At 40.9% G+C, this 14,653-nt stretch overlaps 2 protein-coding genes across 2 annotated transcripts; both read left to right on the top strand.

The window, feature by feature from the left end:
• Window positions 1–650: 650 nt before the first annotated feature.
• On the top strand, window positions 651–4,730 carry LOC108897757 (uncharacterized). The gene is made up of 5 exons (XM_018697518.2): window positions 651–840; window positions 2,167–2,906; window positions 4,073–4,236; window positions 4,337–4,443; window positions 4,641–4,730. The coding sequence occupies exons 1-4, from the start codon at window positions 813–815 to the stop codon at window positions 4,383–4,385; spliced, it is 981 nt and encodes a 326-aa protein (XP_018553034.1). The 5' UTR covers window positions 651–812; the 3' UTR covers window positions 4,386–4,443; window positions 4,641–4,730.
• A 284-nt stretch (window positions 4,731–5,014) lies between these two features.
• Window positions 5,015–10,172, top strand: LOC108897758 (uncharacterized). Its single transcript, XM_018697519.2, has 4 exons — window positions 5,015–5,079; window positions 5,918–6,180; window positions 7,274–7,590; window positions 9,252–10,172. Exons 2-4 carry the CDS (start codon window positions 5,996–5,998, stop codon window positions 9,617–9,619), a joined length of 870 nt encoding a protein of 289 aa, XP_018553035.1. The 5' UTR covers window positions 5,015–5,079; window positions 5,918–5,995; the 3' UTR covers window positions 9,620–10,172.
• The last annotated feature ends 4,481 nt before the right edge of the window (window positions 10,173–14,653 follow it).

Below are 14,653 nucleotides of genomic sequence, written 5' to 3'. Positions count from 1 at the left end.
TTTCACAATAATCCTGTCTGTAATAACCTTTAATATAATTTCATTGCGATTCGATTCACAGGGGTATGATCATTTTTAATTATAGCCTACACACAGTCCCATTAAAATTACAATTACAATAATCAATTTCATACAGCTCCGACACATATTATTCCCACCATTACTGCTGCGTATTGTTTTTGAGATCATTTAGATTTACTTACTGAGTATAGATGCACTACATTTTGTGTCTTGTTTTTACAGCTTTTTTCAACACACATAGGCCTAACCTGTGTATGTAAACATGCAAGATAGATCAAGATGATAAAAGAAATTAAATTCAAATCTTGTAAAACTTCTTTTGGAGTTTTTTTGTTTGTTTTTTTTTCTCAACATTCAACAAAAGATTAAATGAAGGCCACTGTTTCACATTACCCAGCTCAGAAAAGTTTGATTTCTTGCTTGTAAATGTTGATTTGTGAATATGAATTTAGTTAGTTAATCTGATAAAACACAGAATCAGAATTCATGTCATTGTCGGTGAATCCAAACAGAAAATCTTTCCAAAATAATGTGGATTATGTCAAACTGTAGAAATGTATCATGTCCCTCTAGATTGTATCAGGTTTTGATTGGACTTGTTCTGGTCGCTGATTGGCTGGTACACTTTCACCCTTCACGCGATAATTCACCGTCACACTGTTGAGGGAGGTAATCAATCAATCAACTTCATCAGCCTCTTGTCAAGGAGCAATTCGCTTCGTGACCCTGTGTGGCTTAATTGATTATTAGTAGACGTTTATTGGTTTTTGACGCTGCTGTGAATCGTTAATATGGATGAAGATTTAGCTGAAGATTTTGGTAAGGACATTTAATTGTTTTCGTATTCAGCTGTCACCTGCCGACCAAAGACATACTACACTCGACCTCTTTATCGTTTCGTGAACTTTGAAAGACTTTTAAAACTTTCCAGATGTACTTAAGCTCATAATCTTTCCTGAGAGGTGCAGCTCCCCGTGCAGCCTGGCTCCGCCGAGACAACTTAAGAATTCATACTCGGTTATTAACATTCACGACCCGGTGTTTGTGGACCGGGGACAGGTTAGCTGGTTTAGCAGCAGCTAGCCGGCCTGAGTTAATTAACGGTCAGGTGAGGTGGCACGAGGCGCTGCACAGCTGGGACCCTAATTAAGTCACCGCAGGCTGCAGCTCCTCCTGAGGATGAAGTTTATCAGGTTTCAGCCCACCTGCAGGTCACCACATGACTCATGAAATATGAAAGGAGAAACTCCTCAAACATTATCAAGTTATTTCTTACAATGTGAGCAATTTTTATGGTGAAATAATCAATATTTATCGCCTCCAGGGGTGTAAACTCCCAGTAAAATGTAATGGAATAAAATATATCTTACCATGAATGAAACAAGGAGAGTGAAAAGCAGTTGCAAACATGGCCTCAGCCAGGACTTGAGGTATTCAGAGGCTGTTGTAACCCCATGAAGTCTCTTAAATGTTTACATTATTTACATTTGTCAGATTTGGTCTATTCAATTAACCATTAAATTGTATTTTCAGTGTTTGTTTTTAGCTACATTTAGACATAACATGGACTGAATGCAGGTTCACAGTAGAGCTGAAACAATTGACTAAAACATTACTGATAATCACTGTTGGACTGGACTGTTGGTTGGACAAAACAAGCATTTTGAAAATGTCAGCTTTGGGTCTGGGAATTTACAGTGGCCAGTTGTCATCACTGTGTCATTTTATAGACTGAAACATTATTCAATTAATCAAGGAAATAATCAGTAGATTAATGGATAATGAAGAGAAGGATCCTTCTCCATGCTAATGATGGAGTCTCAAACTACTGGCATCAGCCTATGACAGTCTCTCTCTCTCTCTCTCTCTTCTCTCTCTCTCTCTCTCTCTCTCTGTTTTTTTATTGTTGCATGTGATTTCCTTTGGTTGTTAAAACCCACAAATTACCCATATTGCTACAATTTTCTTAGTTTGTGGCATTCTGGTATAGTTTACAAAAAATGTAGCGTTCACTCCAGGTCTGGTTATTATTAAAAGTAGCAGACAAAGCACAGATGACTGACCACAAATGACCTCAGTGAAAGTGGTCTAGGCTCAACAGAACCTGAACAAAAGTAAACAACCTCTCACTTTACTCTGTTGCAGACTGTCCAAGCCTTCTGTGTGAGGAACTGGAGGATCTGGAAACAAAGGATGATGAAGGAGGGAGGAGGAGAGAACGAGATGAGGAAGTGTTAAATCAGAGGGAGGTTGAAGAGTCAGGAGAGGAGACACAGCGAGAAGAGAAGGAGGAAGGGGGGGAGAAAGAAAAGACAGTGTCCGGAAGGGAAGTGGTGGCGACAGAGGGAGAGGAGGAGGAGCAGGTGAAGCCAGAGAGTAGGCTGGAAGTGGAGGAGGAAGCACAGGAGGTGCAGATGGAAGACAGTGAGATTGAGAACAACAAGGCGATAATGCCTGATAAGCAACAGAGCAAAGAAACAAAAAGTTTAGAGGAGAAAGACGAGCAGAAAAAGACTAAGAAGAGGCGAGGTAAGAAGCAGAGCGAACGAGTGAGAAACAAGAGAGGAGTGAAAGAAGTTAGTGAGAGGTCTGAGGAGGAAAAGAAGAGTCAGATACAGGAGGTGTCAGGGATGAGCTCAGAGGAGAGCTCGGCTCTGTCTGAACCTGCCTTTGGACTGATGAACAGCTGTGATTTGTCCGACCCCATCTACCTGGGGTGTGGGGGGACGGGGTTGTACTGCCCCCCGGTTCCCATTCCCCTGATATACTCCTCACAACCTCCAGTCCCGATTCAACCTGCACCTCCTCAGGCCCACGGGACAAAAAGGCCTCATAGCCCCCTTCTGCCTCACAGTCTCCCCCAGCAGGGTCCACAGCCTCTTGAGGTGAGAATAGATGAGTTAACATCACAACACTGTCGGAGTCAAAATGGATAGTTTGAAGACAAAAGGATGAAAATCCATGCAGCAGAGCCAGATATTATTTTTATTCCACAGCCTCTTCTTCCTTGTCAAAATGTAATGTCTTACCCACAATGCAACTTAAATGGAAATGTTTGTGTTTTGCTAGTAAACACTAATGTAAAGTTGATTGTTTTTGTTGATATTGGCAGACGTATAATTCAATGATATGAGATATTATTGAGTTTAGTTAGTAGTGTTGTACTGGAGGTGTTTCAAATTTTTATCCTCCTATTTACATACATGGGTTTTTTTCTGTAGGTTTAAATACTGTTGAGCATGTAGTTTAACCTCCTCAATCCGACACACTCATTTGCATGTTCTGGTAAAGATCTCCAGGTTTCTGAATAATAACTGATTTGTTGTGTATAATTACAGTCTAGCACATATGAATTGATGCACACCAATATCCTTCTGCAATTTTAATGATGCAGCTGTGAAAATAGCATCCTGGGTTTGATGTTGTTTCAGTGTGTGATGTACTGTGATATTAGAACTTCACTGATGCATTGGAACAAGCACATGCAGAATTTGATCATGTCAAACTGTGGCAGATCATTTCATCTGACTGTAAGTGGAAGTGAGGAAAACAGATTATATTTTATTATTATTTGGTAGTATGACTTACTGTATCTACGCCATGAAATTTGCCAGTAATCCGTGTTTTGCAGAGTCATAAATAATCATAGATAAAGTCATGGGTTGAGCAATAGCAAGAAATTTATATTTCCCTGATTTCAGGACTCAGTGGCTTTCATTACAAAATAAAAGTAAGCAGGAAGCTAAACTGAAACTTTAGAATTAGAAAAACTGCTTGTTTTGCTACAAATATGCTTGTTAATCCATGTTGTTAGATTTGAATGGTGGATAGGGCCTCCCCAAGCGCTGACGAGTAAAATCTGAGTGTAATAGAGCTGAAACAAAAACAGGAAATTAACTGTCAGCTATTTTGATAATCGATCACTTGTTAAAGCCTTTTTTTTTTTCAAGCAGAAATTTGATTGTCCTAACTTTCCCAAATGTGAGGTGCTGCTTATTTAATTTTGCTGAGATATTGAGTGCAGAGGTCATGTTTGGCTTGTTCATGGCAGATGGAGATTACCCAGGTCTACTCCACCCGACGCTCCATTCGCTACAGCAGCAGGGGCCGAGGCCGGGCCCTCAGCTTCCCTCTGCTGTTCGGGGTTAGAGGCTGTGGACAGCCGCCTGCTGCCGCCTGCACCGAAGAAGAAAACACGAACTCTCTACAGCACCGGTAACAAATTGTCTGTTTGGTCATGTGTGTTCAAATTTGATAATGCAAATATTTGATCTGCACTGTGTGTGTGTGTGTGTGTGTATGTCTGCGTGTGCAGATCAGTTAGAGCATTTAGAGGCCCTGTTCCAGGAGGACCACTATCCTGACGCAGAGAAGAGGAAAGTGATCGCAGCTTCAGTTGGCGTCACACCTCAGAGAATCATGGTCAGACAGTCATCTCGCTTTCATGATCTTCTCTCATTATTCCTTTGATAATTTAACCATTGCAATAAAGAAATAGTAGATAATTGGCAGTGGCTTTCACTCTACCCTGTCCCTACTCAGCCTCTGTTTATCTCTTTGTCACCTTCACTTTTCTCTCCTGTTCACTTTTTCTCCATCTGTATGATCTGCTGTCACAGGTCTGGTTTCAGAACCGCAGAGCAAAGTGGAGGAAAGTGGAGCGCTCCATCACAGCAAAGGTTGATGACAGAGAGAGTAGAGCTGGATGCAGCAGCCCCCCACATCACCAAATCAACCCCACCCTGCCCACACTGGCACCTAATAGGTCAGTAAACTCTTGAGCTACAGTATGTTCTGATGGTGTTATTGGGAGATTTTTTTTTCTAGCATGGTGCATGGGCATGACTTATTCTTAGTTATATTTTAGTTATATTTAGTAGTTATAGTTAGTTATATTTTCTCTATATTTTCTCTTTTTCAGTAAGGGAGCTCCCTCTTTCCCTGGTCATTTTGTTAGTAAGCTGCCCCGGCTTGCCCCTGCAGCTCCATCTTTCCCCTCCCTGTCAAACCAGACCCCACCCTCCCACAACAACCTGTTTGCTGGCCTCAACAGCCCAGGTATAGAAATCCACACACATTAATGTTAACCAGAGTTATGATACCTTTATTTTAGTTATTTCCTTGTGTGAAACGGTAAGTTTTGCTAAATGATTAATTCAAACTAGATTATCTTAATTTTGAATGTCAGTGTGACCTTTTAGCAGGGACATGGTACCTTGTCTATAGCTGAGTGTGTAGTAATCTTCGTGTAGAGACCTGACATTACAGTTTTTCTGGATTGCTAACACACATTTCTTGAAATTATGCCTCCATTTCCCAAAACTCTAAACACAAAAAAGGAATGAGTAATGTTGCTTATGGTGGCCCATAAAAACCTCTTTACGTGATGAACACAATAAAAGACAGAAAAATGTTTATATTTTTACATTTTTATTCCTCAGTATACTGTGAAGTATAAATGTCCAAACGGGCCTCTTGTCTCCTTGTCTCCTTGGCCTTTCCCTTCTTCCACCTGCTCCTCCTCTTCCGTCTCCTCTTCTTCCTGGTGTGTAAACAATTTTGACTCTTAGTGTTTCCACATGGAAAATTGTGTCCTAACTGGGTTCAAGCTTTGCAGACTTGAGTCAAAAGTATTGACTGGTAGTGCTTTCTAAATGAGCACCAGGTGTAGGTAGTGATATATAAAGGGATTTGTGTGTAATGTTTTCAACCGTTTTTGAAACCTCTGTCAAATCAGGGGAATGGTGTTTATAGTTTATAGTAGTCTGTCTCATAATACCACTTTTGAGGCGATAGTGAGTCCGCTTATTTGCCACTTATTTGTTTTGAGTATTAATTTGACAGTTGGCCAGTTCTTACACACAGCCCCTTTAAATCTGTGTGTTTCATCTCCAAGGTCAATCCAGAGTGAGAGACGGGGGCCAGCACCAGCTTTCATCTCAGGGCGGGTTGACAGAGTACCATCCCCCGTCCCATGCAGAGCCCGCCCCCCCTGCGGCGAGCCAGTCTCCCCCTTTTCACAACGACGTACAACTCCTCCAACCCCTCTCCGCCTCTCCTTAACACCCCGGCTCACACCCCACCTCTGTTTCTGGATGCTCTGGAGGGCGTCTCCACCTTGGCCCATCGTGACACCCAGTCTCTGCAGACTGACACCAGGTCAGTTCAGTTCACAGCAGACTGTGACATGAATACTAGGCAATGATTTGAACAGGGACAACGGGCATGAGAGTTGACAGGAGGACAGACTGCAGACACGAGCAGGGATCCTGTGAAATACTGATATAATGATGGCTCACACAGCGCCTGTGGTAGTGGGGAGTCAGTTTCAGCTGGGGCTCTGAAATATTTCAGGAATCATGCTGAGAGACATCTCAGTTAGTAATTGCTTTGTGCAAAATTATGTTTGTTTGACTACAATTATGTATCACAGCACTAAGAAATGCCCCAATTCAAGTTATTACTAAAATAAACAACGAATATCAATAAACTTACCAGTCCTGCTGTGAAGAGACTTAAACCCTCAGTTTACCCAAATTATGAAATAACATATTTTCATTTGATCTACTTTCTACAAAAATAATTGCTCCTTTAAAATGGGTTGCCAGTGTGTCCTGCACAGTAACATCGCGTCTTAAAAACACTGTGCTTTTGAAAATTTTGGAATATCATTTTCAAAACTTGGAGCACAAAATACATTAATCTCCCCTGTATTTGTGTGGTGGCATAAACCTTAGAAGTAATCTGAGAACCTAATCATACAACCCCAAAACTATCTGCTTGGCCAGATATGTTTAGAGAGAACATGTGGCTTGGTGCCATCGCCAGGTCAGAATTTTAGTTTGTCCAATATTTTGGTTCATGGACAAATACTTGAAAAACTAATGATATTCCCATCAATCTTAATAAGGCTAAGAGCATGGCTGTAGACTCTTAGTCTTGCTGTAATTTGAAAGAACTGAACCTGTTAGTGGGTGCTCTGATGACAGCTAGCTGGTGTAATTAATAAATATTCATTAGAAGTTACCAAACTCTTTCTGTCAGGCCCCCTTTTTGCAGATACAGATACTGACAGTCACAGTCCCTTTAATGTATGTGAACAACCCCTTGTGTAACTCCTTTAAAACACAGCGATGAAAACACAGTATATGTATCCTTGCAGTTTTAGAGTTTAAGACCACAGAGGTAACACTGTTGTGACACAGTGTATATTTATGGGTGTGTGTTTGTGACTGAATTCTTCTGTCCCCAGTCCTCTGTTTGACTTTGGGGAGAAGCTTGATTACCTGTCCTCCAGCCAGCAGAACAACACACTGTCCTACCAGCTTCAGACCTCCTACCCCACCAGCCAGCCCCATCACCAACCTAAAGCATCTCTATCCCGCATGGCGTACCTTACCCCCTCCCCCTATCTCACCCCCAACCCTCCAGATTCCAACCCTACTTCCTACCTGACCTTTGGCCCTGGAGGAAACTCCACTGGGGTGGTGACCTACTCCACTGGAGGCCACGCCTACTTCCAGTCCCAGAGTGCTGGACAAATCCTGCTGCAGTCCACTGGTCATCATGGTGAGTCACATAGATTAGATATGATTTGATTTATTTTTGGAGCCACAAACATACACATGGAAAAATTAGAAGTCCCAAAATGGTAAATAGATGCAACAAAAACACTGAATGTAAAATCAAACAACAGTCTAACAATAGTCTCTTGTAGTACAGTGTAGATAAAAAATAAATATTCATACATTAATAAAACACAAGAAATACTCCAGTAAATTGTAGAATTTCATTAGTAGCCTGTCGATTTACTCCACAAATAAGCCTGTAAAGGCTTCTCTGAAAGTCCTGCTTTTTGTCATCTATATAAAGAAGAGGCATCTGGCTACATTATTTACTTGAGGTGTTATAAATGAATTCACTGTCCCTGGTGTTATAGCCTCCACATTCATTTTGGAAGAAGACTGAGAGTCATAAAGTTATAACATTTTTGCCTCTGTAATTTACCATTTCAGAGTTTTCTTTGATGATAATTGTAATGTTCCTCAACATGGACATCTCCTGTATAATGCAACAGTACTATATGATAATTATTTATATAATGACTTCAACTTATTTCTGAGGAACAGTTGGTTATCACTGTTTTTCTCTGCCAGTTTGGTCTGGCACTTTTCTCTAAATATTGCAATACCAATAAGTCTTAACTGATGCTGTAGTGGAGAAGAAGCCAGTCAGAGGTGTGATGTATGTAGCAAAGTCAGAAACTTCAAAATGACTTCCAAAATACTGCACAATTATCCAAGAATCAGATTCAGTTTTTTTTTGTTTGTATTCTTCAGCTTTCTACAGAACACAATCTTAGATTTCAACAACAACAGTGTTGGTGCATGCAGCAGAACAAGCTAATTTATGGGATGTTTCTGCCCCTGGGGAGCTGTAGCTGACTTCACTCCTTAAGTTGTTATGTACACAAGTTTATGCTTTTAAATTAAAGAACCAGATATTTTCTGACATCTTTTATACTGATGATTCAGCCTGAAGTGCTTCATACCCATCTAAGGCTTAGAACTGCCCAAGCTACCAGTAACATTGTCTCATCTAATCAGAAAATGAACCAGACTTTCTCTCTCACTTTGCTTCTCTGTTGCAGTCAGTTGAGGAGCAAGAACCACACCAGAGAGTCAAATAGAACTAGAGTAGTGGAGCAGGCGGGGAAGGCTTTGGGGAAGAGGTGTGGGCTCAGCTGATGCCCAGGACTCTAATGAATAGAATAAAATAGAATAGACACAACAACAAAAATAGGAATAGACACAAACAACACAACACAACCAGGGGTACAATGAAATTATGGGTGCTCAACCCACACAGTGCAAAAAGGACACGGTAAAAAACAAACAAAACAAGAGACACAAGAGTAATAAAAACACAAGACTGCGAGACTTAAAAACACAGTGAAAATGCAATAAAACACGATTTAATATCAGTAAAGTATAAATATCAGTAAAGTGCATGGTTACTTTTTATTGCACATGTAAGAAATAAGGAATAAGAGAGTCATGGTTGGGCACAGAAAACAACGAACAGGTATGAAGCACTGGTAGGTGTTTATACAAGTACGATACAAAGAGAAGTGTTTGAGGGATGGTCCTGCTCCTGGGTCTCCACTGAATTATCTCTAACAAAGTTCAATTATCACATGTCTGTTTGGATCTGTTTGTGTTTCCCTGCAGGTGGGATCACAGCCTACCAGTCATACCCGTGGGGTAACATGTACAGCCAGCCAGCCATGCACCAGCGTGCTCAGTGCCCTCCAACTTACTCTGCCAACTTGGGGCCTGCTCGGGATCACCCGCCACCCTCCTCCACCAACCTACCTCCCCCCTCATTCTACCCCCGGGGGGATCTCGGGCCCTCTCACGCAAACACCCAGCGCTCGTCACACACCCAGACACACACCACCACTGTCCTCCCACCTGTGTCCACCCTGCGGCCCTCACACCTCAGAGGGGAGAGCACTCCTAACCAAGGTTACATCCCTGTTGCCTTCACAGGTCAGCCCTGCCTCTCCAGAAAGCCCTCCAGTGCCCCCTTGTGTTAAGATTGAGTATGACAGCCCCCGAGAAATTCACAGCCACTTCCACTGTGACTTCTCCCCAGTACATTTTTGAATTCATGTTTGTGTTTGTCTGAGTGTGTGTGTGTTTAAAGTTTCTGTGTAAATATGTCCTGTGTATATGTGACTGCTTCTGTCATTTCTATATTCTCTTTGTTCTGATGTTCTCAATATTAATGTTAGCAGGCTAAGTTGGGCTGCGGTTAGCTGGGCTTTAATAAATGCTCATTGTTCTGTTAATCTTTTATTTCTGCATTTAATTTGCTTTGCCATGATGTCAGTCAGGGATTTCCAACCTTGTTTGCTCTGTGGACCGTTTTGATTTGATTTTGGTTGTGGACCGAGGGGAGTGTATTGGTTGTGGTGGTGAGGTAATGTAATAGTTCTCTTTACCCAATTAGAACATACATGCATGTTCACAAATCAAACATTTTGACTGAGGCATAATCACTACCCAACACAAATAAACCTTGATAACATGTTAAAGAATGAGAGCAAGATATAATCCGACAGAAAAGACACTTACACATGTTAGTTAATACTATAACTCCTCATATGCCTGTGGGCATAAATAAGAGTTGATGGTGTATAAACAGATAACATTATAGTAAAATACAGTTGTAATAATATAAAATATGTCCTCGTTGAAGTTATAATTAATAATAATAATAATAATTGACACAGGTCAGGTTTCAGGTTTCATGTCTTGCTAAATGACGCAAAGGTGGTGATGACTGGTTAAAAATCGGTACATTGTTGTCAGTGTATTATTGGATATGATAGGGAGAGATGACACAAACAGACAGATAATTACCATACGAATTAATAGATTTATTGATACTTTGTTAATTCCAGGAGAAATTCAAGTAGAAATATAATAATCTCCAAAGTTAGGTAATTATAATTCAGCTTTGTTTGAGTAATGATATGGTTTGCTTGTGGTCCTGTTTCGAGTGTCTGGTAACAGTCCACAACCCAGGTGTTGGAAACCTTTGATTGACATCAGTCATCTCAGATGTGTCTTCAAGCCACAAGAGGGCACTGTTCCTTTATGTGAGCCGGCTGCATACAGAGATGCATTTAATGCTGTATTGTTTCTCAGCCGTCTCTCTAGTGGTGGTGTGGTGGAGTTTGGAGGGGGATATGCAACAGCCCCTAATCTGATGGAGGAGAATAAGGACAGTTGTTTCTGGGTTAGAGATATCCCAGACAATCACTGATACAGCCCAAATCCTTAATCTGTGTTGCCATCTGCTGTGCCCACACATTTACTGCACTTACACTCAGCTTATTCTTTGTATGCAAGTCAGTTTGAGGGGCTAGTGGAAACCAAATCCCTGCATGAAACTCCGCCTCTGAAAGAGCTGAAGGCATTTTCCTGAGACTAGAAAAGACATTTGGGACCAGTGTGTCATTTTTTCTCTCAGTAGTCAAAGTAAAACAAAAAGTTTTCTTGTTTTAACCCTAGTTAATATTCCTGGTTCGTAGTCCTGCTGTATATAAAAGTAAAGTTTGAAGTGAAGCTTGGATGATGTGGGAGTGAGAGAAGGAAGCGTTTGATGAGAGCGAGGAGGAGGTGGCAGGGACCAGGGGAGCAGATAAAGGAGGAGGGAGACGGAGAAGTGAGGCAGTGTGTTGGTCTGGGAACAAGGGAGGAGAGCTGAGATGAGCTGTTGCTATGGGAGGAGGAGAGGATGATGGGTGGGCTCTGCCAGCAGGCGTGGGAGGGAGAAGAAGATGGGGATGAAGGAGGAGTGTGTTTGTAGGACAGGGGGTTCTGGGATGAACAGAACTGTTGGTTATGTAACTGCTGTATTTGGGTTTTTAATGAACCTCTCTCTTCCTGCTCACTGGCTACTGAGCTGTTACTGTTGGCAGGAGGAGTGCAGCATAAACACACACACACACACACACACACACACACACACACACACACACACAAATACACACATAAAAACTTCATTTGCAGTGCAGAAATTTCTCAAACACTCTTGCATAAAGAAACACACATAACACATTCATTTCAGGAATGAAACTCCAAGAGTGAGAGCACTATTTAAACTTTAAGGTTTTACTCTGGATTTTATTTATATTTAGTGTTTAGGTGAAGCTTGTCACTGTGTATATGTATCTCAGTGTAGCGCACGTTTCAGATTTCATGTGTTACGTGTTAGTGAGGAGGGTTTCATGTCGGTTTAAGTCGGTAATTAATTTTTCCAGGACTTCTCTGGTGTGAACAGAGAGTGCTCAGAGCATAGCTGGGCACGTGTGTGTGTGTGCGTGTGTAAGCATGTGTATGCGCATGTATGTTCACATATGAGAGTGTGTTAAATACAGGTATGGGATGCTTCAGTCCCACCCGATCCCTCCATGTCAATATTTACTTAGTATTCTGAGATTTGAAGAAAGAGAACTTGTTTCAATATTTATGGATGTGGTCAAACACGAAATCCTCGCAGTCTTTCCAAACCCTGTGACAGGAGGCACGCACACACATGCGCACAGACTGAGGAAAAAAAAAGCAAAAGAAAACCTTGCACTGCTTGCATTCTGTCAAGTAATAGAGTTTATTGATATAACTGATTGATAGTAATAATGTTGGTTGTGGGACAAAACTGAGACACGGTTTGGAGATCCTCCAGTCCTCTGGCTCTTTGGTTCAAATAGCATTAGGGTGTTGATTTTTAGTTTGTTTTGAAAAGATAAGGCAAATAGACATGAGTTGGGATTGGAAGAAGTGGGAGGGCAAGGGAGAGAGGCTCAGGAACTGAACAGTTTATTGGGTAAAATAAATAGTTTTCCTATTCAGATGTTTAAAAATGAAGACAAACAGCAGGCTCCAGATTTGAGAGTGATAAAATATCTCACCTAACCAATTTGATACTAAATACATCCACAAAAAGTGAGTTATTTGAATGTGGTCTTGTATAAAAATGCCTAATGGCATGCAGTGTGGCTCAGATGGAGGTATTTGTTTGTTTTAAACTTGTTTCCATTTACTCTATGGGTCTGGCACCACTATTGTGATGAATATTCTCTAAATTGAGCTCTCCAGAGTGGTCAGGCTATTGGCAGTGAAAAGAGGATTTACAGGAACATTTCCTTTTTCAGTAAGAAAGCAAATATGCCTTTATATTAGATTTTTATTTTTCTACCAGAAATAAATGGACAAGGAGAAAAGAGAAATCCTAAGCCTTTGGGGTCATGGTAAATTTGCTAAACTGATATGTCAATGTTGCTGCATAAACATATCTTTGGGGTGAGTGCTGAATATGAGAAAAGCATTGAGTTAGTGCTGAAAATCATTATTTTAATCACTAGCAATTTGATGACCAATGAATCTGGGGCTGAAATTAAGACTTTTTCATTATTGAGTAATATACCAATTATTCTCTTGATTAATCATTTGGTCTATGTCTCAATGTTAGAAAATAGTTTTTAAAAAAGTCCATTATAATTAATGAGAGCCTGTGGTGATGTCTTCAAATTGCTTTTCTCCAACTGACAGACCAAGGCAAAGGCATTCAGTTTATTATTATAGAAGATGAAGAAAACCAGTTTAAAAAAAAATCAAGTTTTACCAGAACATTTTGTGTGTTTTGCTTGAAAATCAACATAAATCATTGTTCATTAAGATTGTTGTTATAGTGAAAATTATTAATCATCGGTCATGCCAAAAATCGACTGGTTCAAGATTTGCTGATTTGTTTCACTTTATTGTCAGAAGTTAAATATTTTTTGATTTTGGACAGTTTGGACTGACAAACAGAGCATTTTGGAGACAATTGTGCAGCATGTTCCTGACATGAAAACTGACAGATCAAAGAAACAGTGAAAATAATCGTTGCAGCCCTACTGTGGACATATGAAGAGAATAGTAAAGGTTTATTGGAACTGACCTTCTCAGATCTTAATAGTGTATCACATGTCAAATAACAGGGTCACCAATATTTTAGTTGCAGCTTTGCGGCAGACTTGTCATATTTATCAGTTTTCTCAACAGTCCTCCTCTATCAGTGTGTAACTGATCATGTGTAAACACAGGATGATAAATGAGTGAATGTCATGGAGTTGTGAAATAGTTCAGAAACGCTGATGGATGCAGGTACGGCTCATCCAGCTACCTGCTTGTGTTTGTGTTTGTCCCGCCTGCCAAGCAGTCCGGGTTACATAACCTGTGTGTGTTTCTGTTTGTGTGTATTTACTGTATATGTTTGTGCATTTGCATAAATATGTGTACGTGTTGTGTGGGGTGTATGTGTGTGTGTGTTGTGTCTTCTCTTATAAGCCAAATAGCCAATTCCCAGAGATGGCACCCTGTCCAGGAATAACATCACGAATCTTTCATCCCCAACCCATCACCACCATAACACACACACACACACACACACAGTTGATTTTACAGCTTGTTCGGTTCATTAGAAAATCTGTCTGGTTAGTTACTTTACAGCCCAAGCCCCAACTCCTCTTCCCCTCCTCAGACTACCACCTCAATTGCGGCTTGTTCGGGTTGTGTGTGTGTGGAGGGAGGGTAGTGGAATGCAGGGTTGGGTCGGGCGGAGTGGGATGTTTGAGGGAAAAGAGGGGTCTCTGTTTGGTGTGTATGTGGACTCTATAGAGAGATTAAAAGTGTGTATGTGAGCTTATTGATGAAAGTGTGTTTTCCTACTGTATTTACTCCACTGGGGCCCACTGCCTACCTGACAGTGGAGAGGAGAGTAATGGAGAAATAGGCGGGAAGAGGAGTTATTTTTTTGATCTCGTTGCAATCAAGGAATCTTTAGTTTTCAGTTTGTTAAGTTGTGTGATCTGATCTGTGGTAAACGTACTGCACATTTAATATGATAAATGATTTAAAACCCCCCCCAAAAACGCAAAGTAGGAGGGATGAGAGAAGATTTAGATGAGAGAAAATGACCAAACAAGTGACAGAGAAACACAGAATGTTGCGTATAACCCAGGAACACTGAACTGAACTGAGCTGAACCTAGAAAACCAGGAATTGGCGCGTATACCTCC

This window comes from Lates calcarifer, linkage group LG3 (genome assembly GCF_001640805.2).
Source record: "Lates calcarifer isolate ASB-BC8 linkage group LG3, TLL_Latcal_v3, whole genome shotgun sequence".
Lineage (NCBI taxonomy): Eukaryota > Metazoa > Chordata > Actinopteri > Centropomidae > Lates > Lates calcarifer.
This window is presented reverse-complemented; position numbering and strand designations above follow the sequence as displayed.

Coding starts and splice junctions, on each gene's coding strand:
- LOC108897757 (XM_018697518.2), top strand. CDS start 813: ATGGATGAAGATTTAGCTGAAGATTTTG. Junction 841..2,166: donor AGATTTAGCTGAAGATTTTG/GTAAGGACATTT, acceptor ACTCTGTTGCAG/ACTGTCCAAGCCTTCTGTGT. Junction 4,237..4,336: donor ACGAACTCTCTACAGCACCG/GTAACAAATTGT, acceptor CTGCGTGTGCAG/ATCAGTTAGAGCATTTAGAG.
- LOC108897758 (XM_018697519.2), top strand. CDS start 5,996: ATGCAGAGCCCGCCCCCCCTGCGGCGAGCCAGTCTCCCCCTTTTCACA. Junction 6,181..7,273: donor TCTCTGCAGACTGACACCAG/GTCAGTTCAGTT, acceptor TTCTGTCCCCAG/TCCTCTGTTTGACTTTGGGG. Junction 7,591..9,251: donor GCAGTCCACTGGTCATCATG/GTGAGTCACATA, acceptor GTTTCCCTGCAG/GTGGGATCACAGCCTACCAG.